The 27,883-nt window shown below is 44.3% G+C and overlaps 1 protein-coding gene across 1 annotated transcript in view; it reads left to right on the top strand.

Annotated features, from left to right (window-relative positions):
- Window positions 1-10,977, top strand: part of CBLN4 (cerebellin 4 precursor) — a 50,264-nt gene extending 39,287 nt beyond the window's left edge. The window contains exon 3 of the mRNA XM_040329781.1: window positions 7,866-10,977. Within this exon, the coding sequence (XP_040185715.1) occupies window positions 7,866-8,063 (198 nt within the window). The 3' untranslated portion in view covers window positions 8,064-10,977. The remainder of the gene's footprint in view (window positions 1-7,865) is intronic.
- The last annotated feature ends 16,906 nt before the right edge of the window (window positions 10,978-27,883 follow it).

Here is a 27,883-nt window from a genome sequence, read left to right as displayed (position 1 = left end):
TTCCTGCATCCACAGATTGCAGGAAAGAAACTTGCATGATTCCCCCATTAACAGACAGTGGTGACAGGAAATATCCCTCCTGCCCAGCAATTATATTCTCCCGACAAACAGTGATTATCACCAGTGACTATACAGCAACCACTAGTGATAATCATAAGAGAATCTGCTCATTAATGGTTCAAATCTCAGCCAGTTTCTGCTGAACCAGCTGAGATTTAAACTGTCTATGGCTGGTCTTAGCTCTTAGGCAGCCCATACATTGATTAGCACTGTGGAGTGTCGGCTTCCTGGCGGGATCGGGCATGTGGGATTTCAAACACACCCGAGCCCATCTCTATTGGTTGTAGACAGTTGAGCTCCCTGCAGGTTGCTTAGCAGCAGTGGACCCTTCTCTGACATGCTGATCGGGATGCAATCCAGGTGATGCTCTTAGTCAAATCCTAGTCATAAATATCAGAGATTTTATTGATCAAAGCCCACACTTTACAGGCATAGAGCCCACATGGCTGCTGATCATACGGTTTATTATATTTATGTGATTGTACTCTTGATGCTAATAAATACTGTGTTTATTAGATCTGACTGGGAGCATCACCTGGATCACATGCCGATCAGCATGTCAACAGAGAAGGTTATACAGCATTACTGCTGCTAGGTGACCAGCTGGGGGCTCAGCTCTCTATAACCAATAGTGCCAGCCTTCCCCTGCATGCACCCATAATGTCACCAGCACTAGGTCCTAATAGACTGCCGCCGCTGCCAAGGAGACAGATGCCAGACCAGCGCTGTAAATAGCAGGGACAGGACAGCTGGGGATCCCCACTGTGGCAGAACACCAGGGCCCGGTGGCAAGACAACCTTTGCAACCCTGATAGTTCTCCCACTGCTTTGGACCCTTATATTTTCTTGGTGTGCTGGTGACATATATCTCTTGTTTTCTGCCACCCTGGGGGGCCCCAGTATAGTAGGAAGGGAGCTCACTGCAGAACATATGAAAGGGCCCATAGTGGGATCGTAGTAAAGGGCCCCAGGATATATATATATATATATATATATATATATAATTGCATTTTATAGTTGGCCCCCCTACTTTTGTCCCTGTCCCCCCATGTGCCCCCCCTAAATATGAAAGCTGGAGACGCCACTGCTATAGATTAACGGTGGGTGACCATAAAGTAGCTTGCAGGACAAGTATTGTTGAGTACAACAGTCTACTGGATCCTGACTCCTCAAGCCTGCACTCTATACGAAGCACACTCCTCAAGCCTGCACTCTATACACAGCACACTCAGTGCTGCACTTATACGCAGCACATTTCTCAACCCTGCACTCTATACAAAGCACACTTCTCAACACTTCACTGTATGTGCAGCGCATTCTTAAACCCTGCAATCTACGTGCAGCGCACTCCTCAATGCTGCAATCTATACACAGCGCACTCCTCAATGCTGTACTCCATAGGAATCGCACTCCCCAACTCTGCACCCTATGTAAAGCGCACTCCTCAACCCTGCAATCTACATGCAGTGCACTCTTCAATGCCGCAATCTATATGCAGCACACTCCTTAATGCTGCACTCCATATGCAGCGCACTCCCCAACGCTGCACCCTATTCACAGGATACTCCTCAACCCTGCACTCTATGTGCAGCGCACTCCTGAAACCTGCACTCTGTAGGCACGCACTCCTCAACCCTGCACTCTATACATAGCGTACTTTGAAACCTGCACTCTGTACATAGTTCTTTCCTAAACTCTGCACCCTTTGTGTAAAGCACTGCTGGTATTTTACAAAGTCCCATTAAGACTCTCCCACTGTTAGTGCATTTTGTCCCCAGCCACGGCATGCTAACCCTCCTCTATGACTCCCCCAACTATGTAATTAAACAACAAGGAACCTGCACTGAAAATATATGATAGATTACTTTGAATACAAACACTTCCTCCCAGTTATTGAATTATAATATTTACAGTATATTGAGCTCTTACTTTTGAATTAAGTAAGGAAAAATTTTACAAACTCTCTATATATATTTTTCTATGCCTTCTCACTGCCTGTGACCCTTGTCGCATCCCGACAAACAAGGTGTCACTGGGAGTCAAAGTCAGAAAAAATCTCCCCAACAGGGACACAGAAAAACTTCAAAACTAACAAAAAGAAAAAACTCTGGGCTGAGATATCACTTTAAGGCGTTTATATAGTATTGCAATTAGGTGAGTGGTTAAGTAAACACTTTCTTTGTATAAAAATTTAGAATTTTCAGCTTGCAAATTACCTAGTGCATAAAATCGGTTTACAAACCCTAAAGTGCTCATTAAAACTGATGTGGTCCACTGCAGAGCTATTCTAATTGATTCAGCACTTTGCCTCATTTCTTTTAAAGGTAAACTTTTGCCGAGACAAATACGAAGGCCTTGCTGATCTCCCTCTGAAAATACTAGTCGGCTGGCTGCATAGGTGTGCGCACAGGGTGCACCAGGTATGCCTGCGCACAGGGTGCGCCAGGTATGCCTGGGCACACCCTAATCACCATGTGCTGTGAAGATTCCCTCTGCTGCCTGGCTGCATAGAAAGGGATGGGGGAATCTCTGTCCTCACTGCCTTTCTCTGTCTCAGAAATTAGCTATCAGGGGGTCTGTTTAGGCCCCTGATATTTTACCAAAGCCCCTCCTCCCCCCCCCTCCCAATGGGGCTCCTAAATAATTGTAAAAAAAATAGAATTTTGAAGAAGAAGAAGACAGGGGGCCAGATTCACAAAGAGATACGACGGTCAGATCTATGCGACTGATTCATAAGAATCAGTTCCGCATAGATCTCCCTTAGATCCGACAGGAGTAAGTGACTTACACCGTCGGATCTTAGGCTGCAATCTCCCGCCAGGCCGCTAGGTGTCGCTTCGGTTTTTTACGCGACGAATATGCAAATGAGAAGAACCGCCGATTCAGAAATGAACGCCCGCCCGTCGCTTTTTTTTCACGTCGTTTGCGTTCGGCTTTTTCCGGCGGATAGTTACCCCTGCTATAGCAGGGGTAACTGCGGCGTATCCTATGTTTAGTATGGCCGTCGTTCTCGCGCCGAGTTTTACATTTTAACGTCGTTTGTGTACGTCGATTCAGAATTCGGCCCGACGCAAGTTACGCTCACGCCGAAACCACTGACATCCTAGCGACATCAGTGTGAGCAATGCACGCCGGGAAATTTAGCCGGCGGTGCATGCGCATTTAAATCGGCGCGGGGACGCGCCTGATTTAAATACTACACTCCCCCTAGCCGCGGAATTTGAATTCCGCCGGGGGAGTTACGATCCGCCGGTGCAAGTTTCGAGGTAAGTGCTTTGTGAATACTGCACTAGCCTCGCGAAAATGTGCCGGCGGATCGTAAATCAGATAGATTAGCGGATCTTTAGATTCGCATAATCTATCTGAATCTGGCCCAGCATGTTTCGTATCTCATGGCACATTTTTTTAAAAAATTTGATTCGAAAACCAAGGAATTCATTTAATATGTTGCTGCTTACTAGTTCTCAGATTTGGTGATTTTCTTTTTTAATGTGGTTCTAAAGGCTCAAGTTTTTTTTTACCTTCATGCATCTGCAAACAGGACTTCTTATGTCTTTCTTCCTCCAATGTGTTTCTTCTTGTCACTCTTCCATAAAGGGCAGATTTGTGGAGAGACCACTAATAGTTGTCCTGTGGACAGATTCTCCCCCCTGAGCTGTGGATCTCTGCAGCTCCTCCAGAGTTACCATGGGCCTCTTGGCTGCTTCTCTGATGAATGCGCTCCTTGCCCGGCCCGGTCAGTTTAGGTGGACGGCCATGTCTTGGTAGGTTTGCAGTTGTGCCATATACTTTCCATTTTCCGATGATGGATTGAACAGAAGCTCTGTGAGATCTTCAAAGCTTGGGATATTTTTTTATTACCTAACCCTGCTTTATACTTCTCCACAACTTTATCCATGACCTGTCTGGTGTGTTCCTTGGCCTTCATTATGCTGTTTGTTCAATAAGATTCTCTAACAAACCTCTGCAGGCTTCACGGAAACAGCCATATTTATACTGAGATTAAATTACACACAGGTGGACTCTTATTTACTAATTAGGTAACTTCTGAAAGAAATTGGTTCCACTTGATTTTAGTTAATGCACGCCACACTTTTCTGATATTTGTAAAAAAAAAATTGAAAACCATTTACCATTTTCCTTCCACTTCACAATTATGTGCCACTTTGTGTTGGTCTATCCCATAAAATCCCAATAAAACACATTTAAGTTTTTGGTTGACAAAATTTGGAAAATTCCAAGGGGTATGAAAACTTTTTCAAGGCACTGTATACGCCTACATTTTGATGTTGGAACGGTCCAGTAGCATGTGCTGCCCAGAAGGTGTCAGTAGATATCAGTGGTGTCCTATGTTTTGTAATTCCAGTTATTACCTGTAGGTGTCTGACCCACCTTATATCCCCATATACACAACTAAGCAGGGCCGATCCTAGGGTCACAGGCGCCTGGGTGCAGAAATATTTCTGGCGCCCCCACATGGGCGTTGTCATTTTACTAACTCCTCCCCTTTACAAATGTTTCTATGGCAATGACTCAACCAATAAACAAAATACAGGAAGGGAAGCAGAGTACTTTATTGGAACCTGGAGGGGGGCCTCTGTGATGGACACAGAGAGGGCTTCTGTAAGAGAGTCTGTTAGATGTTCGGCGCCCCCCACCTCTGCAGGCGCCTGGGTGCAATGCACCCTGTGCACCCTGCCTAGGATCGGTCCTGCAACTAAGTTCCATTTCCATGTCCCCCCCTGGAATTCTTGTGATGGAATTAGAAGGAGAACTTTTCTTCTCGTGTATTTAGGTCATTGATAGTGAGCTATAGGTCTTTTGCAGCTGCCTGACCCCCTTTAATTATCCATTCAAGAACTGAATCAATTTGATGCTCCAGTTAACTGCTTTTTTATATTCTATATTCCTTATGCAAATTGAAAGAAATTAATATCACGGGTTATGTGGAGTGTTACTGCATCCTTTATTGGGCCGTAATTATGTAGAGATTGTTGAGAAGAGCTGATGAAGTTAATGTGAACCACAAAGGCGAATTTTATAATCCAGAGTCATAAGGCTTCTAGGGAGATGATGATATAACACTCGTAATATTCTGTGGTGTGGCAATAGCAATCAATTGATGATATCTACTTATATCTGCCGAAAAGCTTTCAACAGATATAACAATATAGCGTGCGATGAAGCTATAACAACCAGCTGATTTGAAGGATATTCATTTTTATCAACCACAGTCCCCAGTTGTCATTTTGTCTTAGCCTTCTCTGGACTAGGAATTGACTCATCTTATTGGTAGGAATAAGAACAGTGGTTTCGGCAAAACATTTTTTTGAAGTTGCCAAAATGTTGCCAAAGCCGACACTCAGTTTCGCTTATTGAAATTTGTGCAAAAAATAAAATGTTCTTTACTTAGAGGTTGTATTTTGTTAAGGAGTGTATTTAAGTGTTCCTTGTGTAGCACCCTTCTAGTTAGGTTTCAAGACATATTTAGTTGTTGGCTCCTGCTGTAAGCAAGGAAGCGATGATTGTTTAGGTTTTGTCTGCTCAGGAAAATGGAAAGAAACAAGTTAATAATAAATAATAATAATACAAAGTTATTAATAATATTATTATTATTATTATTAATTTGTTACGTTCCATTCGTTTAGATGCAGCATTCGTTATTTCGGATAATTCGTAACTTTGGATAAATTTGTATTCGTTACGTTCACAGACAAATTTTAAAGGAAATTCCAATACCTATAATTTAATAGTTAGTAATAATTAAGTTATTATTAGCTAGTTATTATTTCAGATTTTCAAATTTAGAATTTCCAAATTTCTGTATTTTCGAATTTACGAATTTTCAAATTTACGAATTTGTTAAACGTGTTTTCGTTAATTCGATTATTTCTGAATGAATGAATTTGTCGAAATTCATTAAAAAACTATTTCGGCATAAAGCGAATTGCACATGTCTACTGACCACCATCTTCTCTGACTAGCAGGATAGAAAATGTAGACACATCATTGCACTACTTCTCGTCTGTGGGGTCATATTTTGTGGTTTCTACTTTACGTATTAATTTATACAGTCCGCTTGAGAAAAGTTTTAATATGAAGAAAATAAAGATCTTGCCCAAAACAGACAATACGGAGTCTATTAAATGAAACTGCATTGGACCACGTCAGAGTGTTATCAGCAGTGGCTGGTGTCACAAATCAACAGTAAGGGTGGCCAGCTCTGTGTGGCTACACATTCAGAAACTGCAACCAGACTATATATAGTAAAGTATATATGTAAAACAAAATACATCCACACATCCGTGTGAAACAGGTCACAGGGAATACCAAAGATGCAAGGAGGGGGCGACCAGGACTAAGGTCAGGAGCATGTGGAGCAAATACAAGGCAGCAGGGTGGAGGGTACAGAATGCAGGGCAAAATGTAGAACAGGAGCAGGATAAATGGCAGTAGCATCTGACTTAGTACAGCAAGCAAAGCAAAACACTGACACTAGTTGTGTCAGCAGAAGAGGGACTTAAGTACCCTCCTAGCAGCCAGCATCCAGTGGAGACTAATTCGTGGGATCTGCTGGGAGACACCCGCTGGTGGGCACCGAAACTACAATTTTCCACTCTGGAAGGCACAGTGCCACCCAAGTCCTGACAGCTGGGCAGGGCATTCTATGCGCTGTCCTGTGTACTTAGATGCATCCAGCTTAACCCAATATGGGCCCTTGGCATTATGTGTGGCTGAACGTGGGGCATTGTTGTGGGTGGAGTAATAAAAAGGTGGGTGGTACATTATGATGCTATAAGTGTATGTCTTTTGTATTGTTTCTTCAATACATGCACAATTTTCAATGCCTTGCCTCTTTAAAAATGTTGCAAGTACAGTTGCGTAAAAAGATCCTGAGCTCTCTGCCTCAACTGCACTGTCCTTTTAACCCTGTCCAATTTATTTGTGCACTAGAACAACTCCCCTGCCCCCAAGCTATAAAGAAGAGGGGGAAGGGGGGTTTCTGTAGACCCAATACACTTCCTGTCCTAGGGCGGCAATGTTGCTGCTCCATAAATACAGTGCAGTGAGTGAGCGTTGTCGGACAGGAAATGTGTTACTTGCTGGATCACCAGTTGAAAAAAAAGGTCAAAGTGAACCTTCAGCCTCCCAAGCACAGTCCTGCCTCTCCACCTCTCCTCTGCAGGAATAGAGCTTTTTTTCCTTTTTTTTTAACAGAACGTCTGCCCCGCCTCCCTTTGCACGACACGCACACTCTGCCCGATGTGCCTCCTGTGAAATGTACGTCACATATCCCAGGAGGCATAGTCTTTCCTTGAGGAAAGGAGGAGGGTACAGGAGGGGACGGGCCTGTCAGGAACAGCCTAGCGACAACGTCATAGGGAGACATGGCGGCGCGGGACCGAGCGATGCCAGAAGAGAAGATGCTCTCAGATGGACAGCGCTGGATACACTGGGTGGGATGGCAGAGTTCACAACCAGATCGGTAAGGCTTAAAATAAAAAATCGGAGGGGTGTTATGTGGAGAATAAAGTTTTTCTTTAGGAAAAGCCTGAAAAGGGAAAACGAATGCACCACATCTAAGGACTGGGAAGCTGCAGTATATTACATTTTAGTTCTTGCATTTAGATACGCTTTATGGACATGAAAATTTATGTTAGGCAACTTTTTCCCCTAAAGGTTAGACTTTTATTTCATTATTAATTTCATTGATAATTTCTGTGTATTTATAAATACTAGGTTTTACTGAATATGAACCCCTGATGTCTTTAGAAATAACTACCTAGTCCGTTTCTATCCACTAGGTTAATTTGATGCTGAACGGGAAACCAGTAATTTCGGCCTTTGCCGGCGATAAAGACGTAACCCGAGAGGCGGCGACCAATGGAGTCCTTCTGTATTTGGATAAAGAGGACAAAGTGTACTTAAAACTTGAGAAAGGCAACTTGGTTGGCGGATGGCAATATTCTACGTTCTCTGGGTTTCTGGTGTTCCCTCTGTGAAGATGCCTCGGTGTAGGACATCAGACAATCTTTCACCTTTGTAACCCGAAGATCATTTTTTTTTGTCATTGATGGATTGGCATCTCGTGGTGGAACTTGGATTATGCTGTCGCCAAATTTCAGTGACATTTCAAAGAAAATAAATAAATAAATATTTTGTGTGTCTCAAGCTATATTTGGAATCCATCAGACAGTGACTCTATATGCTAATGTTACTGCTAAAAGCTTTTCTGATTTAATTTAAGTGGAATCTATTGGGCGAAGCAAAGGACCATGGATTGACATAGTTTGAGAAGGACTTGGTTCGTTTAGTCACTTTTGTGTTGTGGACTTCAATCAACAGTTGGCCTTTCGCTGCCAAAAAAAAATAAAAAATACATAAAAAAAAAAGCAAAAGCTTGATACAATTTATAATGTAAAACAATACGCTATGTTGGTTGTAATGATCCTGATACCTTTTGAGTTTCACAATCGTCGTAACTAAATGGATGACCTAATTTGAGTCTTGATGTAATCTTTTGTCATTGGTCATGAGTTAAAGGGGGAAGTATACCATCTTGATAACATTTGTGAATGAGGGCCATCCAACCATTGCTCCACGCTTAGATGTTCCATTATTCTTTACAGAGAGACTCTGGCTATGTTGACCCCAAAAAATGCAAAACTATGAGTGAAACCCCTGAAGATGATCACCAGGTTCTGCCACGTTGACTAGCAACTTTGAGTTCATTTTCAACCAAAGCTAAAACCTATTAGCAGAAACTATGTAATCCTGAAATTCATGGTTAGCTCTACAGTGTGGTTTCACTGGTCTACTGCGCTAATGGAAACACAATGCCACTTTTCCTAGCAATGCCCAGGATAAATGACCAACTAAAGAAGAATTTAGGCCAAATTTTTTTTTTCTATTAATGGATGGAATAAGGTTATGATCTCTATCTCTTTTTGTAGTTGTCCCCATTGGAGAGACTTTTCCTCATGTTGTATTCTGTTGACACCTTTTTGAGTCAGTCATGTGCCACCAGGACAAGATGTAAAGAGAACTCTCCAGCCATCAGGCATAACTGTCACCATTCTACAGGGCTAATTACAAAATTGATAAGCCAGAGGCTGGAACTCTAGACTGTAGGGCTCACTTCTCATAGTTTTAGACGCTAGATTGGGAGGTACCCATATATGATGCCTGGGCAGAGACCCCAGACTACTTACCAGCAGATTAAGGGATGGGAGACCCATTCATTTCCACATTTGCAGTGGAGTTTCCATAGCAGGCCAACAACCTCCAATTTCTTCCAGCGCCCAACTCTCTCTCTATTTTACTTCTCCTTCCAGAGTTTCCCATCAAACAACTGACTCCCACATACCTCTAAGGGGCCCTAAATATCCAGGGTAGACCACTATGGTGAACAGAAAGTGCTGTCCAGCAATTCCTGGGTGGGACCCCCAAGTAAAATGGCCCTGCACTTGGGTTATTAGAAAGTAGACAAAAATATCACCATTGGAGGACACAGAAAATAATGAAAGCAGCAGGAGGGTTAAATTCTTCCAGAAACAATCCAAAAAAATAAAAATAAATTAGACTACCCTCCTCCCATTAGATAAGGAAGAAAAATCTCTTCAGTGCAGGTACATAAAGACATGAATGACTCACAAAGCTTCTAAAATTTCACCACTCTGTTAAAAAAACGAAATATTAATATAGCCGTTCGTATTTTCATTGGAGAATTGTTACAGAGATCAGCAGATAGCAGTAGAGTGGGTCCCACCAACCAGATGGATAAGTGAACAAGCAAATCACCCTGGCGGATGACAAAGGCTCACCCAAGATGTGGGGTGTAAGCACTACCCTGTGTTCACCAGAGCTCCTAATGGTAGAGATATGTTTTTTTTTAGTCCAGATCCCGGTCCTCAGGATCGTCACACCAGGAGGTGAGCAAGTTGTAGTCTAGTAGCAGATATAGCATGTAGGAATCAAGCAAAAGCATAGTCAGTAAATAAGCCAAAGGTCAGTAACAAGTAATTAAAGGTTGGGTTCAGGCAGAAGTGTAGTTGAGGAGCAAGCCAAGGGTTGGTAGCGAGTGGTTGCAGGTTGGTATCAAGAAGAAGCGTAGTTGAGGAACAAGGAAAAGGCTGGTAATGAGTGGTTGCAGGTAGGGATCAAGCAGAAGCATAGTCAGTAAACAAGCCAAAAGTCAGTAACGAGTGGTTGGAAGAAGGAGTGACAAGAGCAAGATATTGGTTAGAGAGAGCACAAAACAGAGAGTGCAGAGACATGGTCTAAATCAATAAGTTCTTGGGAGGAGCAAAGAGTTCAAGGTTCATGAGAAACAAGACATAAAGCAAGGTTGTCTAAGCAATCAGGCAGGCAGCTATTTAGCATCTCAGGAGGCTCAGTGAGATTTACTGCCGCCAGATACAGCAGAGGTCCCAAGCTCAGGTCCAGATCCTGAACACTTTATTTCCCATCTAAGGTAGCACAAAACATCAGGACAAAAAAGTGGGGTGAGGGGGGAGGGGGTTAGAATCACTCAGACAGGAACAAAGACAGCTGTAAAAGCTGACAGAGGTTCTACTTCCCAACTATATACAAAAAATGTTTTAAATTAGACTTCCACGTTGAGTTTATTCATACATTGTTTTGACTGCTTATAAATTAGCATTACTTGACCTTTGCAGATAACTTCTACTGATATGTATAATTTGTGGAGGAAATATTACGCCTTTTATGCCACCGAAACCCCTTCAGACTCAAATCCCTTTTCGTTTCTTTTTTATTTCTGACCATTCCATAGAGTAACATCTGCTTATACCTCCACCATCGCACCAGGAATCCTAATTCAGATTAGGCTACAGCGCCCCTGAAGGTGAAACATGATTTTGCAGCCTGTGACAGATAGGATTACGTTTTTTTTTTCTGATGGACTTAAAATGCCTGGACACAGCTGTTATGAGAGCGCCTTATAGGTCAATATAAGTAGAAGGAAATTTATCTTTGATCGATAGAACAGGACAGTGTACGAAGATGTCTGTCAATGACAGATGCTCAACCTTTAAAATGTTTATGTTCAGGGAGATTAATGGGATGTTTGTTATTCTTATATTTTTTGTCTATGCATGTTACTGTACAAAAGGACCAGCTCTCACTCTCCCATTTATAGTCATATTGATCTTAAAAGTCATTTGAAGTCCAATATATACCTGTGTATGGGGACATTTAGACTAATGGCCAATGTCAAAAAGCAGAACTATTGTTATACTCCCATTAAAAAGGGGCTAAATATGAGGTAAGGTAGATTTTATCCTTCAAAACTCCTTTAAATATTCTTTCTTCAAAATGATTACCTTAAAACTTTTTTAAGCTGAATTCCAAGTATAAGAAACAAGTATATTTGTATAGCTGAGCCCCTCCCACAGCTCTGCTATGTACAGCCCTGTGATGATGTCACTGCTACCATTTCAAGGTAATAGCTGGCCAACTGGGCACACAAAGGGTTTGATTTATTATAGCTGGAGTGCAAAATCTGGTGCAGCTGTGGCATGGTAGCCAATCAACTTCCAACTTCAGCTTGTTCAATTAAGCTTTGACAAAGAAACCTGAAATCTGATTGGTTTCTATGCACCGGATCTTGCACTCTTCAGTTGTAATAAATCAACCCCCAAAGTGCATTTTTATCCTTTGTTGCTCTTATATTTCATTGAAGGGGGCCCAATCAGTGTCCACCTTATTAGAGGTCCCTCCATCAGTGCCCCTCTCATTCGATGTTCCTCCATCAGTGTCCCCCTCATTAAAATTCCCTCCATCAGTGCCCCCTCATTCAAGGTCCATCCATTAGTTTCCCCCTCAATTGAGGTCCCTCTATCAGTGTCCCCCTCATTAAAAGGTACCTCCATAAGTGCCCCCTCATTAAAAGGTCCATCCATCAGTGTCCCCCTCATTAACCACTTGACCACCAGGCACGTAAACCCACTTAATAACCAGACCAATTTTCAGCTTTCGGTGCTCTCACAATTTGAATGACAATTACTTAGTCATACAACATTGTACCCAAATGAGAATTTCGTCCTTTTTTTCACACAAATAGAGCTTTCTTTTGGTGGTATTTAATCACCGTTGGGTTTTTTATTTTTTGCGCTATAAGAGAAAAAAAACTGAAAATTCTGTAAAAAAAATGATTTTTTCTTTGTTAATGTTTTACAATTTAGCAAATTTCGTATTTTTTCTTCATTCTTTTGCATAATGTGAAAGATGAAGTTACAGCGAGTAAATAGATACCCAACATGTCACCCTTCAAAATTGCACACGCTTGTGGAATGGCGCCAAACTTCGCTACTTAAAAATCCCCATAGGCGACGTTGCACGGTATTGTGGGATATTGCAAAGTAGTGTGGGGTATTGCAGAGTAGTGTGGGGTATTGCAGAGTAGTGTGGGGTATTGCAGAGTATTGTGGGGTATTGCAGAGTATTGTGGGGTATTGCAGAGTATTGCGCAGTTTGGTTATGTTGCAGAGTATTGTTATGGGGCAGGGATGGCTGAGCAGGGATGGATGGCTGGATCTATGACTGCATTTGTCACAGATCCAGCCCACAGCACTCGTGCTGCCTCCGCTCTCTCCCCTCTCCTCTCACACTGTACCGTTCGGTACAGAGAGGGGAGGGAGGAACCGGCATCATCACATGACGCCGGTTTGTTTACAAGTGATCGCTCCATCATTGAAAGGAGCGATCACGTGGTAAACCGCCGCTATCAGCGGCGATTTACCGTGACCTCCGGACCCGGTGGTCACGGACATTCCCCTGTGCGCGCCCCAGGGGGCACGCGGGAGCGCGATTCTGGGAGGACGTCCATGGACGTCCTCCCAGAGTTAAGGAACCGCCTTGTAGACGTCTTTCGTCTATAGGGCGGTGAGTAAGTGGTTAAAGGCCCCTCCATCAGTGCCCCCATCATTAGAGGTCTCCCATCAGTGCCCCCATCATAAGAGGTCTCCCATCAGTGCCCCCATCATTAGAGGTCTCCCATCAGTGCCCCCATCATTAGAGGTCTCCCATCAGTATTCCCTACGTTTGAATTCCCTTATCAAGGGCAGGATGGGAGGCTTGGAGTAGGAACCCAGTAGCTTTGTGGGTATGACTCAATGGGTGGGATTTGGTGGACTCAGGAACACAGTGCAGCAGCCAGGTCTAAAGGAGGAATTTCAGTTAACTTTCCCTCCACTGAATGTTGGGGGTGGACCTGCCATGTGGTTGGTTGCCAGATGTCAGGCGGCCCTAGTAACCAACCACTAATGCTGGCAGTGGAGGGTAGAAGGTGGGACTGCAGCAGCGGAACCACAGAAGAATCATTGGCAACACTGCTCGTGACACCCAAGCCTCCTACATGTGGGGATGGCCACCCCAAAGGCGGCCCTGCATTTGGCCCCCGGCAAATGCCCGGTTTGTCCTATGGCCAGTCTGGGCCTGGATCAAACTAAAACCCCTTAAAGAAAGCCAGCCCAGTCAATCTTCAATATTGCCCAGGTGAAAAATTGACTATTTAGGAGATGACCTGGTCAATTTCTTTCAATTGAAAGTCTTCATAGCACATGTGCTACTTTAGTCCACCAGTTTAGTCCACATAAGAGGGCCAATAAAAAGATCACCAACCAGACACATATCTCAGCATTTAGTATTGCAAGAATAAGGGACCTAACTCAAAGCTAATTTCTACACTCATAGGTGCTTCTCATTTACAAGCATGGAGTACCATGCCCGGTTTTTACGAGGTGATCCTTCTCCTTTAAACTCTACCTCCTGTAGGCATTTTACACTCGTGGGACTGTCCAAAAAAGTTTCTGCAAGGAAGCAGCATGTTTTAACATTAAAACAAAAATAGATCATTACAATGGCAAAAAAAAATAAAAAATTGCTTAACCGACATCCAAGCCATCCATCTTGCTAAGCTCGGTAAAACAGCCGTGCCCTGCAGGATGGCTGAATCTCACTTCCTTATTTTAAAATTAGCATGACTAATCATACGCACTTTAATAGAAAATTTGGGTATTTTTTAAAATAAATATAGTATATATAAATATATACAGAATCAATTTATTAGCCCGAGAAGGTATTTTTTAATTTATATCTTATTTATCTATTGTACATATTTTATCATTTGATGCCTTAAGACAATTAAGACTGCATTAATTACCATTGAGATGTACAGAGTAAAAAAAAATGTTCTAGTTGTAGAGATGCATTAGTTCACATTAGTGAGTATATTTGTAGTCTAGATTAAAAAGAAAAAAAAAAAAAAAAAAAAACAGAGAGATCTATGAGCTTTGATTACCTCTTGGTGTCACAATCATATCTAATAAAGGTTAATACGTGATCGACGCCTTGACCTTTGGGTTTTGCAAACACGCTCTGTTGCTTTATTTGAGATATTTATAAACTTGGATCTTTAAGAACCTCGGGCTTTGCAAACGCCTCCTGATAGGCTGATAGGTGACAAGCAAATGCCACTTACTGTGAGATAAGTACCTTAATCCTCAAGGTATTTTCATGCACAATAAAGGGAGAAAAAAAAAAAGAATATTAAAAAAGCTGACTTCAAGATGTTAACTCTACATAAACCTGCAGACCACACGAAAAGCACATAAAATGTCACAAAACCGCTGTCACTTTCATGAGTATATTATGTTGGAGATTTGGTTTTATCAAATAAATGTGTTACTGTTTTTATCAAGAGGGGTTGTGTATTGTACTTAACACACAGAAGAGTCCTACCAATATACAGTATGCACACTGAACCATTACTACACCTCTTTCTGAGATTTGTTGTTTACAATTTAAAGTTTTTTTTTGAAAAAATACACATTTTTTAATTAAAAATAAGACCACAGTAAAGTTAGCCCAATTTATTTTCTTTTATATTATGAAAGACAATGTTACGCCGAGTAAATTGATACCCAACACGTCACGCTTTTACCCTTAAAAATCTCCATAGGCGACATTTAAAAAAATTCTACAGCTTGCATGTTTTGATTTAAAGATTTATTGCCCTCGCTCTACCGATCGCGGTGATACTTCACATGTGTTGTTTGAACCCCGTTTTCACATGTGGGCGCCGCCCACGTATGCGTTCACTTCTGCACGCGAGCTTGGCGGGACGGGGCGCGTTTAATTTTTATTGTTTTTTCTTATTTTTTTTACCTTGCATTTTTATTTTTTTTGTTCTTTTAAAAAAAAATCCTTTTACAAGGAATGTAAACATCCTTGTAGTAGAAAAAAGCATGACAGGTTCTCTTAAAATATGAGATCTGGGGTCAAAAAGACCTCAAATCTAATTTCTAAACTAGAATGCAATAAAAAAAAAAATGTCATTTAAAAAACATAAAATAAAAAAATGGCCCTTTAAGAGCTATGGGCGGAAGTGACGTTTTGACGTCACTTCCGCCCTGCTATGGTATGGAGATGGGGGGGGGGTTCATCTTCCCCTCACTCGTCTACATACCCAGCAACCAGAAGGACCCAATCGCCTCCACCGCTGCCGACGGCTCCAGTAAGAGGCGGAGGGGAGGAGGGGGCCCTCTCCCACCGTCGATAACGGCGATCTTGTGGCGAATCCGCCGCAGAGACCACCATTATTGGAAACCGGACCGCCGGCTGAAGAAGAGGATACCTGGGTTATGGCTGCCATAACAGAGATATCCCTCTTCAAACAGCCGATGTATATCGGCGTGCGGTGGTCCGGAAGTGGTTAATATTGGGCATGGATTCCACATTCTGCAAACATTTCTTTGAGATTCTGGTCCATGCCCACATCACACAATTTCTGCAGATTTTTTCATGCTATGAATCTCCCATTCACCAATCCCAAAGGCGTTCTTTTGGATTCAGATTCAGTGACTGGCCTTCCATCTGTGTTCCTCATCAGAATCAAGGTTTGTAGGACCATGCTGCATTTTTCCAGTCTTTACCTGTTCAGTTTTGATGCCCAATGTAGCCTAAGCCTTCTGCTCATGGCTGACACAAGAGTGGAACCCAATATGCTCTTCTGTTGTTGTATTCCATCAACCTCAAAGCCCAGCAAGGTGTGCATTATTAGATATTTATCTGCTCACCACAGTTGTAATAAATCGGTATGTAAGTTCTGTAGCCTTTCTTGCACTTCCAACCAGTCTCATCAACAAGACATTTCCATCCTCAGAACTGTCAGTTACTGGATATTTATTGTTTTCCACACTATTCTTAGCACATCATAGAGCAGTCCTTCTCAACCAGAGTTCTGTGCAATCCTAGGGTTCCTTGAATTGTGACTGACTGACCTCCCATATGATGGTGCCTGTATAGTTCCAGGGCCAACACCACTTGGCATAGCTAGGAGCATGACACCAATGATCTTTATTTTTCTGTAAGGGAGCCGTTCTTTCTACTGACCACCGATATAAGAGGCGTGTTTCCAATTGGACCAAACAAACTGGATATAATAGGGATTCCCCAAGACCTCAAAATGATTTTAGAGCTTCTTCGGGGGTACAAAAAGGTTGAGAAAAGCTGCTATATAGACTGTTGACTGGCACCAACAATCATCTTTAATGCCCATTCACATGATCTGACTTTTTGACAACAAATGTCCGTCGGACATGTTTTAGCTGACAATCCGACAGTGTGTACGCTCCATCGGGCCAACTTTTTCATCGGACAAATGTTCGCTGTGAGAAAAGACAAACTTTCCGGCAACAAATGTCCTATGTCGGCTAATCCGATTGTGTGTACACAAGTCCATCGGACTAAAGTCCAAAGTACAAACACGCATGCTCAAAACCAATAGTAAAGATCAGACAACAATAGCGGAAGTTGCCCAAAGGGTGGCGGTAAAGATCAGAAAAACCACATGATTTGGTGAAAGTTGGCTGAAAAAGTCCTGCCGTGTGTATGCATACCAAGTTCACGGACAACGCCCTTCGGACCAAAATCCACGAAAAAGTCTGATGGAAGTCCAATCGTGTGTATGAGGCTTTAGAGTCAAAAAGCACTAAAATCACATTTTCCCCATTCAGGTGTTTGGTGAGAACATTAACTGAAGCTCTTAAGCAGGTCACACATGGTCGAATTTCAATCAAATTTTCTTTTCAAAATCAGAAAGTTTGGTGTTTTGTGACCTGATGATGCCACCATTGATTTTCGAAATTCGGCCGACCAAGCCTTCATGTTGCTACAGAAAATAATTTTTGTGGCCGGGAATATTCTTTTCTCCCTGTGAATTTTCTTTTCTTGCACATGCGCATATTTTTTTATTCTATTACATTTCTTGCACGATTCTCCCATCATTGATTAGAAAATCGTTTGTTTTTCAAAAAACGTACATGTCCGATTCCTTAAATTTGATTACCGCACGAAAATTGGCTGTTGCTGCAGCTCCCTAACGGTGCAAAATTCATACGAAAATTCTTTGAAACGATTTTCGAAAGAAAATTCTTTCGGCTTTGGATATTGCATTTTAAGAAAGCATGTGAACACGTTACAGCTGCTGCCACTGCCTGTATCAGCGTATTTCCTAAGTGGTCCTTGGTGGAAATGGTGAACGCAGTTAAGCCTAGAGCATGCATTTTGTTTTCCCAGATGCATCGTGGAAGCATTTTCATGCGTCTTGGGGGTGTTTACAGTGCATTGTCATGGCGTTTTATTAGATGTACTCATACAGGATATCTATGTGGAAATAGGTTCATGTAGATATGTTCTATCTATCTATAGAACTATCTATCTAGGCCTCCAGCATGCAATGTGTCTGCTCAAATGCATTGCGGGTGTATTTTCTTGCATCTTGGGGTTTACAGTGCATTTTTGTAACTCTAAAGGGTGATCATGTGGAAACAGGGCTATCTATCAATCTAGCTATCCCTCTGCCAGGAAACAGCAGCAAAGATGGCCAAATCTGCAGAGCTAGTCTCAGAAAACTGGGCCCAGACTGTGTATACTTTAAGTGAGGTTTATTTACAGTAAACCAAAATCCATCCAAATACTAGGACACAGCAACCATAGGGGGAGGCAGGTACAAGGCAGCAGCAGGGTAAAGGGCAGGAGCAAGATTATGTTCAATGGCAAAAATAATCTGGCAGCAGCAAAACACTTAGGCGAAAGGTACTAGTAGGGGAGGACCTAAATAACCTCCCAGCAGCCAGCATCAGGTGTAAAACTGATTACTGGGATCTGCTGGCTGCTGGGGGACACCCATTGGTGGACACCAGAACTACAACCTTCCGCTCTGGGAATCCCATTGCCACCAGCGGGTGATCTAGGTCCTGACACTTACTATCTATCTGCCTACCTACCTACCTATCTCTCCATCAGTCTCTCCATCTATCCTATGTATCTCTCTGTCAGAAAACAGCAGCAGAGGTGGGCAAATCTGTGTAGCTACACTTATAAAGCTGGGTCCAGATTGTGTATACTTTAAAGCGGAGTTCCACCCAAAAGTGGAACTTCTGCTTTAAGCACTCCTCACCCCCTTACATGCCACGTATGACATGGATTTTTTTGGGGGGGGGGTAGAGGGGGCTTCAGTAGGAGTGGGACTTCCTGTCCCACTTCCTACTTCCACCTACGGGCTGCCTAGGCGACTCCTCCTTTCACCTTATGTGGCCCCTCCCTCTAGGCAATCTTCTGGGACACGTGACAGGTCCCTGGAGTTGGCCTGTCCACTCATAGAGCGCAGCGCGACTCGCGCATGCACAATGAGTACCCGGCCGTGAAGCCGAAAGCTGTCATTGCCGGGTGCCCACAATGTGAAAAGAGGCGCCGGCGGAGAGGGGGGGGGGAGGAGCGACGCTCCGGGCGCCCATGTTGATGGACCATGGACCAAGCAAGTGTCTGTTAATTAAAAGTCAGCAGCTACACTTTTTTGTAGCTGCTGACTTTTAATAAACATAAAAAGGCTGGAACTCCGCTTTAAGTGAGATTTATTTACAGTAAACTAAAATCCATCCAAATACCAGCACACAGCAACCATAAAATATAAGTTCACCAAAACCCTCGAGACAGAGTACCTCACTAATCAACCTAACAAACAGAAAGCCTAACTAACAATACAATAGATGGGAAGATGGGGAACCAAAAATGGGATCAGGAACAAGGGGGAGGCAGGTACAAGGCAGCAGCAGGGTACAGGGCAGGAGCACGATTACGATCAATGGCAAAAAGAATCTAGCAGCAGCAAAACACTTGAGCAAAAAAGTACTAGTAGGGGAGGACCTAAATACCCTCCCAGCAGCCAGCATCAGGTGAAAACTGATTGCAGGGATCTGCTGGCTGCTGGGAGACACCCACTGGTGGACAGCTGAACTACAAACATTCCACTCTGGGAAGCACAGTGCCACCAGCAGGTGATCCAGGTCCTGACACTATTTATCCATCTATCTTTAATGCATCTATGATAATTACTCAAATTTGTTTTGATATCAGCCTCTTGTAATCTCCCATGTAGCAGCACCCAGATTGGTGGAGAGTGAATTCAGTACTCTGAGCAAATCAAGCTAGTCTGCATGCACAAGTGCTACGAAGACCATGTTGAGAAGAGAAGCGAGAAGAAAGAATACCGTACCAGCTGCTGCTCCTTTACTGTAGGAGGAAGGAAGTGAAGGATGGAAGGAAGTGACCGGGATGTATTGCTTGACTTCAGCAGAAAGAAAAATCAGGTCACCAGCATGGCTGACTTAGTGGATAATTCTCCTCACCTTGTTGGATTTTGTTTCATTTCCTGTTGAGTCCCTGTGAACCAAGATAGCAAAAAAAAATTAACTTTCAAGTGTTTAATCCTTCCCTGCTCTATACAAAACTAAAAGTAAACTGTACATATACTTGTATGCAATACGTAAATAGCGCATACAGTATGTATATTTCACTGCTCATTAGCCACATTGCAATAAACGTTAGCTTTAGAACACTTTGCCGATGTGATTACACCAACGTGGTCCTTTATGATTCACCGCTAAATCCCATGCTTGTAAAACCAACGGCATTAGATAATCCTCTAAGTCTTTGTTAATTACCGGATCCAACATGTCCCCAGCGCACATTTCCATTAATTAGTTGTTTTCTTTTCCCGAAAAACCTTCCAGATTTCAGTAGGAGGCTTGCTGACCTCTCCTATGTCCTTCTGGTCTTTTAAAACTGCGCTGAACTTTGTAAGCATCTGTTTACAGGGCTGAATCATTCCCAGCAGTACCTGTAATTAATGGCGGAGGTGAAAGCGGCACAGGAAGGGCACAGAATTTGTATTAAAAGTCGTGTTTCGGGCTACATTTCCCAGCTCTGTTCACAGACGGTGTCATTTAAAGGTGCATTCTAGACAGGTAACATGCTCAGGGGACACGGCCTATGTGTGTGTTCTATGTTTCATCCCCACGGTCAACTGGAGCAGTTGGTTTCCCCTTTCTTTAAATCCCTAACGTAAGGGATGTCGGTATCCTTTTGAATATCTGTGAATCTGAACCTAGAGCAATCTAGACTGTTCTGTTCTTTGGTTTTATGCCCCATCCTCTTAGGTTCCTAAAAAAAATACAAAGAACACTCATCATTTTTTCTCCCCTACTGTTGTAACCTCTTGAGATACACTATATTACCAAAAGTATTGGGATGCCTCCCTTTACACGCACTTGAAGTTTAATGGCATCCCAGTCTTAATCCATAGGGTTCAATATTGAGTTGGCCCCGCCCTTTGCAGCTATAACAGCTTCAACTCTTCTGGGAAGACTGTCCACAAGGTTTAGGAGGGTGTCTATGGGAATGTTTGACCGTTCTTCCAGAAGCGCGTTTGTGAGGTCAGACACTGATGTTGGACAGGAAGGCCTGGCTTGCAGTCTCCGCTCTATATTATCCCAAATGTGTTCTATCGGATTGAGGTCAGGTCAGTCAAGTTCCTCCACCCTAAACTGGCTCATCCATGTCTTTATGGACCTTGCTTTGTGCACTGGTCCAAATCATTTGGAGGAGGGGGATTATGGTGTGGGGTTGTTTTTCAGGGGTTGGGCTTGGCCCCTTAGTTCCAGTGAAGGGAATTTTTAAAATGTCAGCATACCAAGACATTTTGGACAATTTCATGCTCCCAACTTTGTGGGAACAGTTTGGGGATGGCCCCATCCTGTTCCAACATGAAGTCGGGTTGAGGTCAGGACTCCACCCCAAACTGGCTCATCCATGTCTTTATGGACCTTGTTTTGTACACTGGTGCACAGTCATGTTGGAACAGGAAAGGGCCGTCCCCAAACTGTTTCCATAAAGTTGGGAGAATTAAATTGTCCAAAATGTCTTGGTATGCTGATGTCTTAACTGGAACTAAGAGGCCAAGCCCAACCCCTGAAAGACAACGCCACACCATAATCCCCCCTCCATCAAATGATTTGGACCAGTGCACAAAGCAAGGCCCATAAAGACATGGCTGAGTGAGTTTGAGGTGGAGGAACTTGACTGGCCTGAACAGAGTCCTGACTTCAACCTGATAGAACACTACTTGGCATACTACTGCCAGTTTGTGTGCTGGACAGACCTTCCCATATCCATAGGGTTCTTTGAGGATGTCTTCTGAACATCCATTGAGAGAGAGAGAGAGAGAGAGAGAGAGAGAGAGAGAGAGAGAGAGAGAGAGAGAGAGAGAGAGAGAGAGAGAGAGAGAGAAAGTAGGGGGGGAAGACGAAGAAAAAGTGAGATAACGAGAGACAAAAAGAGCAAAAAACAAAGAGAGCGCAAAGGGATTATAGTGTTAAACGGGGGGAGGAAGGAAAGTAAGATAAAGACAGAGAAAATAGGAGTAGGGGAAGGGCAGGGAGAAAACAGAGATAACAGAGGGAGAGAGAAAGAGAGAAAGAAAAAGAAAGAAAGAGAGAGAAAGAAAGAGAAAGAAAGAAAGTGAAGGAGAGAGAGGGATAGATAAAGAGAAGGGGGGAGAGCAAGGAGAGAGTGAAAGAGAGAAGACAATTGTGAAAACGCGGTGAAATTAATGAAGTCAGGGAGCGCACCTTATTAATGGCGTTCAAATGTCATGTTTATTCCTAATATCCAGAAAGGTTGATTGTTGGCACAAGCCATTACTCAAATGCAGAGTTCTTGGTGGTGTTCTCCGCAGCATCCGGCTCGCGGTGCACGTATGACCGGAATCCAAAAGCCATTAATATATTTTCAGAGGCGACGCAGGTTAATCTCCGCCGAGATGTTGCAGAGTGGTATCAATTAGCGCCAGTTATGAGTCTAATGAGTCGACTTTTGATAATTACTTGCAGCCTCCACCAGGCTGGGGCCAGAGGATGCGATATCGTCTTCTGTATTGGAGGCATCGCTAATTGCCAGCAAAATGAGATCATTTGGCGATTTTATCATGGGAAACAAACGAGCTGTGAATCGCCTGAAGGCTTTGCAAGTTAGTTTTATAACCACTTACAAGATTGTGGGGCCTTTTACACTGTTAATGGGAAGACATTTTCAGTGACTATTGTTATGTTTGCCATTTTTTATGTGAATGCCGTCATTTGCACACTTGTATTTTCATGTTTGCATACGTCCAGGGTATAGGGCAGGGATCCTCAAACTACGGCCCTCCAGCTGTTGCGGAACTACACATCCTATAATGCATTGCAAAACTCTGACATTTCTAAAAGAAAAAAAACAATTCAAAACTACTCGTCGCTGTAATGAATTGTCGGGTCCTGGCAATACAGATAAAACTCATTGAAAAAAAAAAAATGGCATGGACAAATTAAAAAAAAAATTGTGTGGGGGTCCCCCCGAATTCCACACCAGGCCCTTTAGGTCTGGTATGGATTTTAAGGGGAACCCTGCGCCAAAATAACAAAAAAACGGCGTAGAGGTCCCCCCAAAAATCCATACCAGGCCCTTATCCAAGCATGCAACCTGGCAGGCCACAGGAAAAGAGGGGGGATGAGAGGGTGCCCCCCCCCCTCCTGAACCGTACCAGGCCACATGCCCTCAACATGGGGAGGATGCTTTGGGGCCCCACAATCCTTGCCCGGTGGTTGTGGGGGTCTGCGGGTGGGGGACTTATCGGAATCTGACCCCCAGATCCCAGCCCTCCCCTATTTGAATTGGTAACGGGGTACATTGTACCCCTACCATTTCACAAAAAAAGTGTCAAAAATGGTAAAAAAAACGACAAGAGACAGCATGGGACAAGTCCGTTATTAGAAAAAAAAAAAATGTCCAGCGATGTGAATCTGCATCACCCGACGACCAAAAAAAAAAAAAAAAAGACGCAACAGTTCTGCCTCCATGGGAGGCGGCCACAGAGTGGCGCTTCTCCTGCCGGTGACAGCTGTTATATAGCTGAGGGCGAGGCCACCCAGTGACATAAACGGGTGATCCCCCCCCCCTCTGACGCCATGAGAAAGCCGGGGAAGCACCCATAGCATCAGAGGGTGGACCCGCCCTCAACTATATAACAGCTGTCAAAAGCGAGAGAAGCGTCAGATGGAGGCGGAACTGTTGCGGCTTTTTGTTTTTTTTCATCCATCGAGCGGCGGAATAGAAGATGAATGATCATCGCTGGACACTAGCGACTCCTAGGAGGGTAGTGGAGTCTTTGGTGGGGCTTTGATGAGCCTTTAGTGGGGCTTCGATGGGGCTTCATTCGGGGGGTTCGGTGGGGCTTTGATGAGCCTTTGGCGGGGCTTCGATGAGACTTTGGTGGGGCTTTAATCGAGGGGTTCGATGAGCCTTTGGTGGGGCTTCAATGAGCCTTTGGTGGGGCTTCGATGGGGCTTCAATCGAGTGGTTTGATGAGGCTTTGGTGGGGCTTCGATGGGGCTTCAATCGACGGGTTCGATGAGCCTTTGGTGGGGCTTCGATGAGCCTTTGGTGGGGCTTGGATGGGGCTTCAATCGAGGGGTTCAATGAGCCTTTGGTGGGGCTTCGATGGAGCTTCATTTGAGGGGTTCGATGAGGCTTTGGTGGGGCTTTGATGAGCCTTTGGTGGGGCTTCGATGGAGCTTCAATCGAGGGGTTCGATGAGCCTTTGGTGGGGCTTCGATGGGGCTTGAATCGAGGGGTTTGATGAGGCTTTGGTGGGGCTTTGATGAGCCTTTGGTGGGGCTTCGATCGGGGGGTTCGATGAGCCTTTTGTGGGGCTTCGATGGGGCTTCAATCGAGGGGTTCGATGAGGCTTTGGTGGGGCTTTGATGAGGCTTTGGTGGGGCTTCGATGGGGCTTCAATCAGGGGTTTGATGACGATGAGGCTTTGGTGGGGGGTTTCGATGAGCCGCCGCCGTTGCCGCAGCTCCACTTCCACGTCTTCTTGTGACATTGCAGAGAACAAAGTTAAACTTTTCAGGGAGTGCCAATGAAGACGAGATTGTGACTCTTTAGCAGCCACCTCTTGCTTTGTTACATTTTGCACATTGTATTCCTAATTGTTCCTAACGCTGTTTGGATGGAGTGTGATTGATTTTATTGCAGTCAATTGCGATACTTTTTCCGGAGCTATTTTGGCTTTCACCTCCTTTGCGGCCTAGGAAGCGACCTGACAACAAAGTCTGCAGAATAACAAGCTCATTTCTGAAAGCCCGATCGTTTTTTTCCTATTTCATATCAAGAGCAAATAAGGTGGCTGGAGGGTTTTCAAGATTGAATTTCCTAGATGAGCCCTCTTAAAAAGTACACAACTGTTATATTAAACAATATAGGTGGCAGCTATTAACCACTTGCTTACCGGGCACTTTCACCCCCATTCCTGCCCAGGCCAATTTTCAGCTTTCGGTGCTGTCGCGCTTTGAATGACAATTGTGTGAACATGAAACACTGTACTAATATAACATCTTTATTATTATTTTTTTTAGACATCTTTTGGTTGTATATAATCATCACTGATTGTACATTTTTCTTCTTCACTGATGTGCACAGATGAGGCCGCACTGATGAGGAGGCACTAATGAGGCTGCAATGATGGGCACTAATGAGGCTGCAATGATGGGCACTGATGAGGTGGCACTGATAGGCACTGATGAAGCTGCACTGATGGGCACTGTTGAGGAGGCACTGATGAGGCTGCAATGATGGGCACTGATCAGGAGGCACTGAGGTGGCTGCATTGATAGGTGGCACTAATGGGTACTGATAAGTGGCACTAAAGAGGTGGCATTGATGGGGAGTACTGATGTACAATGATATGCAGCACTGCTTGGCACTTATGGGGCTGTACTGATAATCAGTGCCCTAATTACCTGTGTACATGTCCCTACCTTATACTAACGTGATCTTTGCCCATTTATTCCTTTGTGCTTTGTGTTACCTTGCCTTGGTCATTTACACTTGCTTCGGCTTTAACACACATTAAGAGCTAGTTTACACTTGCTTCAAAACATGGCTTCGGACAGGCTTTGTTAAAGCTCTCTAAACGCTGGTCAAAGCCCTTGTCACTAAATAAAATGCTTAGCTTACAGTCCTGTCTACACCTTGGTTTGGCTTTGCTTCAAAAATTATACCCCATGTAGCTTTAGTTGTGCTTCAAAGCATCTTCAAAGTCTCCATAGAAGTCTATGGCAAAGCTCGCCTGACTGAAGCCTCTTTGAAGCCCCACCAAAGCCTCATCAAAGCCCCACAAAAGGTTCTTCGAACCCCCGATTGAAGCCCCACCGAAGGCTCATCAAAGCCCCACCGAAGGCTCATCAAAGCCCCGATTGAAGCCCTGTTGAAGCCCCACCAAAAGGCTCATCAAAGCCCCACCAAAAGGCTCATCAAAGCCCCACAAAAGGCTCATCAAAGCCCCACCAAAGGCTCATCAAAGCCCAACCAAAGCCTCATCAAAGCCTCATCAAATCCCCACCAAAGCCTCATCAAAGCCCCGATTGAAGCCCCACCAAAGGCTCATCAAAGCCCCACCAAAGGCTCATTAAAGCCCCACCAAAAGGCCCATCAAAGCCCCACCAAAAGGCTCATCAAAGCCCCACCAAAAGGCTCATCAAAGCCCCACCAAAAGGCTCATCAAAGCCCCACCAAAAGGCTCATCAAAGCCCCACCAAAAGGCTCATCAAAGCCCCACCAAAAGGCTCATCAAAACCCCACCAAAAGGTTCATCAAAGACCCACCAAAGGCTCATCAAAGCCCCACCAAAAGGCTCATCAAAGCCCCACCAAAAGGCTCCCAAATAAATCCCCCCCAACACAAATCCCCCCCCTGCAAATAACCTCTTCTAGAACCATTCTTACCCTACTGCTTCCCAAAAATTCCTCCTCCCAACACAAATACCTCCCCCCCCCAATTTCATCATAGTGCCCCCCCACCTCGCATGATACCACAGTGCCCAGGGCAGTCACCTCTCCTGCCCACTCCTCGTCCCGGCCCTGACCAGGTGTGTCAGAGGAGGCCGAGCCGCTTGGAGAGTCTCGGCAGAACAGAGAACCCATCATATCCAGCGGCTCCTGCGGGCAACAGTGCTACATGAACACAGGAGGTTGGCCGCACTGGGCATGGGTGCAGTTCAGGGAATGCTTTGCATTTTCTCAATGAATGCAAAGCATTCTCCGATTGGAGGAAATGGAGAGAGTGTCATCACACTTCTCCACCTCATCCAATCAGAAAACGATCTCTGAATGGCCCCCGTGCCAAGAAGTTGACCTACCTCCTGTGCAGCAGGGCAGCCGCTCTGCCCAGGACCCCGACTCTAGTGGAGATGAAAATTAAAATCATGTAACCCCAAAAGATGGATCTTCTGTTTATTGGTCATTGATCCCACCCAGGAAAGATGTACAATATATTTGCATAGAGAAAAGTCATCATGGTAAAGACATAAAAGAATCAGAGAATCCAACCCCTTTAAGTGGGCTCTTCGGGTCAGTGCGATCAATATATCTGCATAATACATACTGTAATTGTATAGATTGCAGAATTCTGCTACACAGCAAAATCTTCCTGCATTTACTTTATGGCCAGCTGTACATTCCTTGGGGGGGGGGGAAATGTCCGTGTGTGGTGGAGATGATGGTTTTGGATAAAGCAAAGAAGCCTTTGTTGGGTTTTTATTTTTGTCAGTGACCCCGTTGGGGAATTACTCCTCACTTCCTGTCCCGGTGACACCTATGCAAGAAAAAGGGGGGAAGGGGATGAAGGGCACACCAGTCAATTGCTGTAACACGCAAAGCAGGGACTAGGATCCAATTGCACACTGGGGCGTTTTTCATGCGGTACAGCGGTAAAAATAGCGCTGCTATACTGCATGAAAAATCATGCCCTGTAGTGTTCAATGTGAAAGCCCGAAGGCTTTCACATTGAAGCGGTGCGCTAGCAGGAGCGCTCCAAAAGTCCTGCTAGCCGCATCTTTACCGCGGTATAGGAGCGGTGTGTTCACCGCTCCTATACCGCGCCTTCCCATTGAAATCAATGGGAAAGCGTGGCAATACCGCCCGCAACGCAACGCGGGCGGTATTAACCCTTTTTCGGCCGCTAGCGGGGGTTAAAACCTCACCGCTAGCCCCCGAATATCGTGGTAAACGCGACGGTATAGCCGCGCTACAAATGGCGCGGCTATACCGTCCTTGCGGCTCCACGCTGCAATGTGAAAGCAGCTGCATTCACATTGCAGCGCGGAGCCGCAGTGACGGTATAGCCGCGCTATTTCTAGCGCGGCTATACCGTCGTATTTACCGCGATATTTGGGCGCTAGCGTTGAGGTTTTAACCCCCGCTAGCATCCGAAAAAGGGTTATTATTGCCCGCATTGCGGGCGGTATTACCGCGCTTTCCCATTGATTTCAATGGGAAGGCGCGGTATAGGAGCGGTGAACACACCGCTCCTATACCGCGGTAAAGATGCGGCTAGCAGGACTTTTGGTGCGCTCCTGCTAGCG

Source organism: Rana temporaria, chromosome 12 (assembly GCF_905171775.1).
Source record: "Rana temporaria chromosome 12, aRanTem1.1, whole genome shotgun sequence".
NCBI lineage: Eukaryota > Metazoa > Chordata > Amphibia > Anura > Ranidae > Rana > Rana temporaria.
The sequence above is the reverse complement of the archived record's forward strand: the minus strand, read 5'-3'. Positions and strand labels throughout refer to the sequence as shown.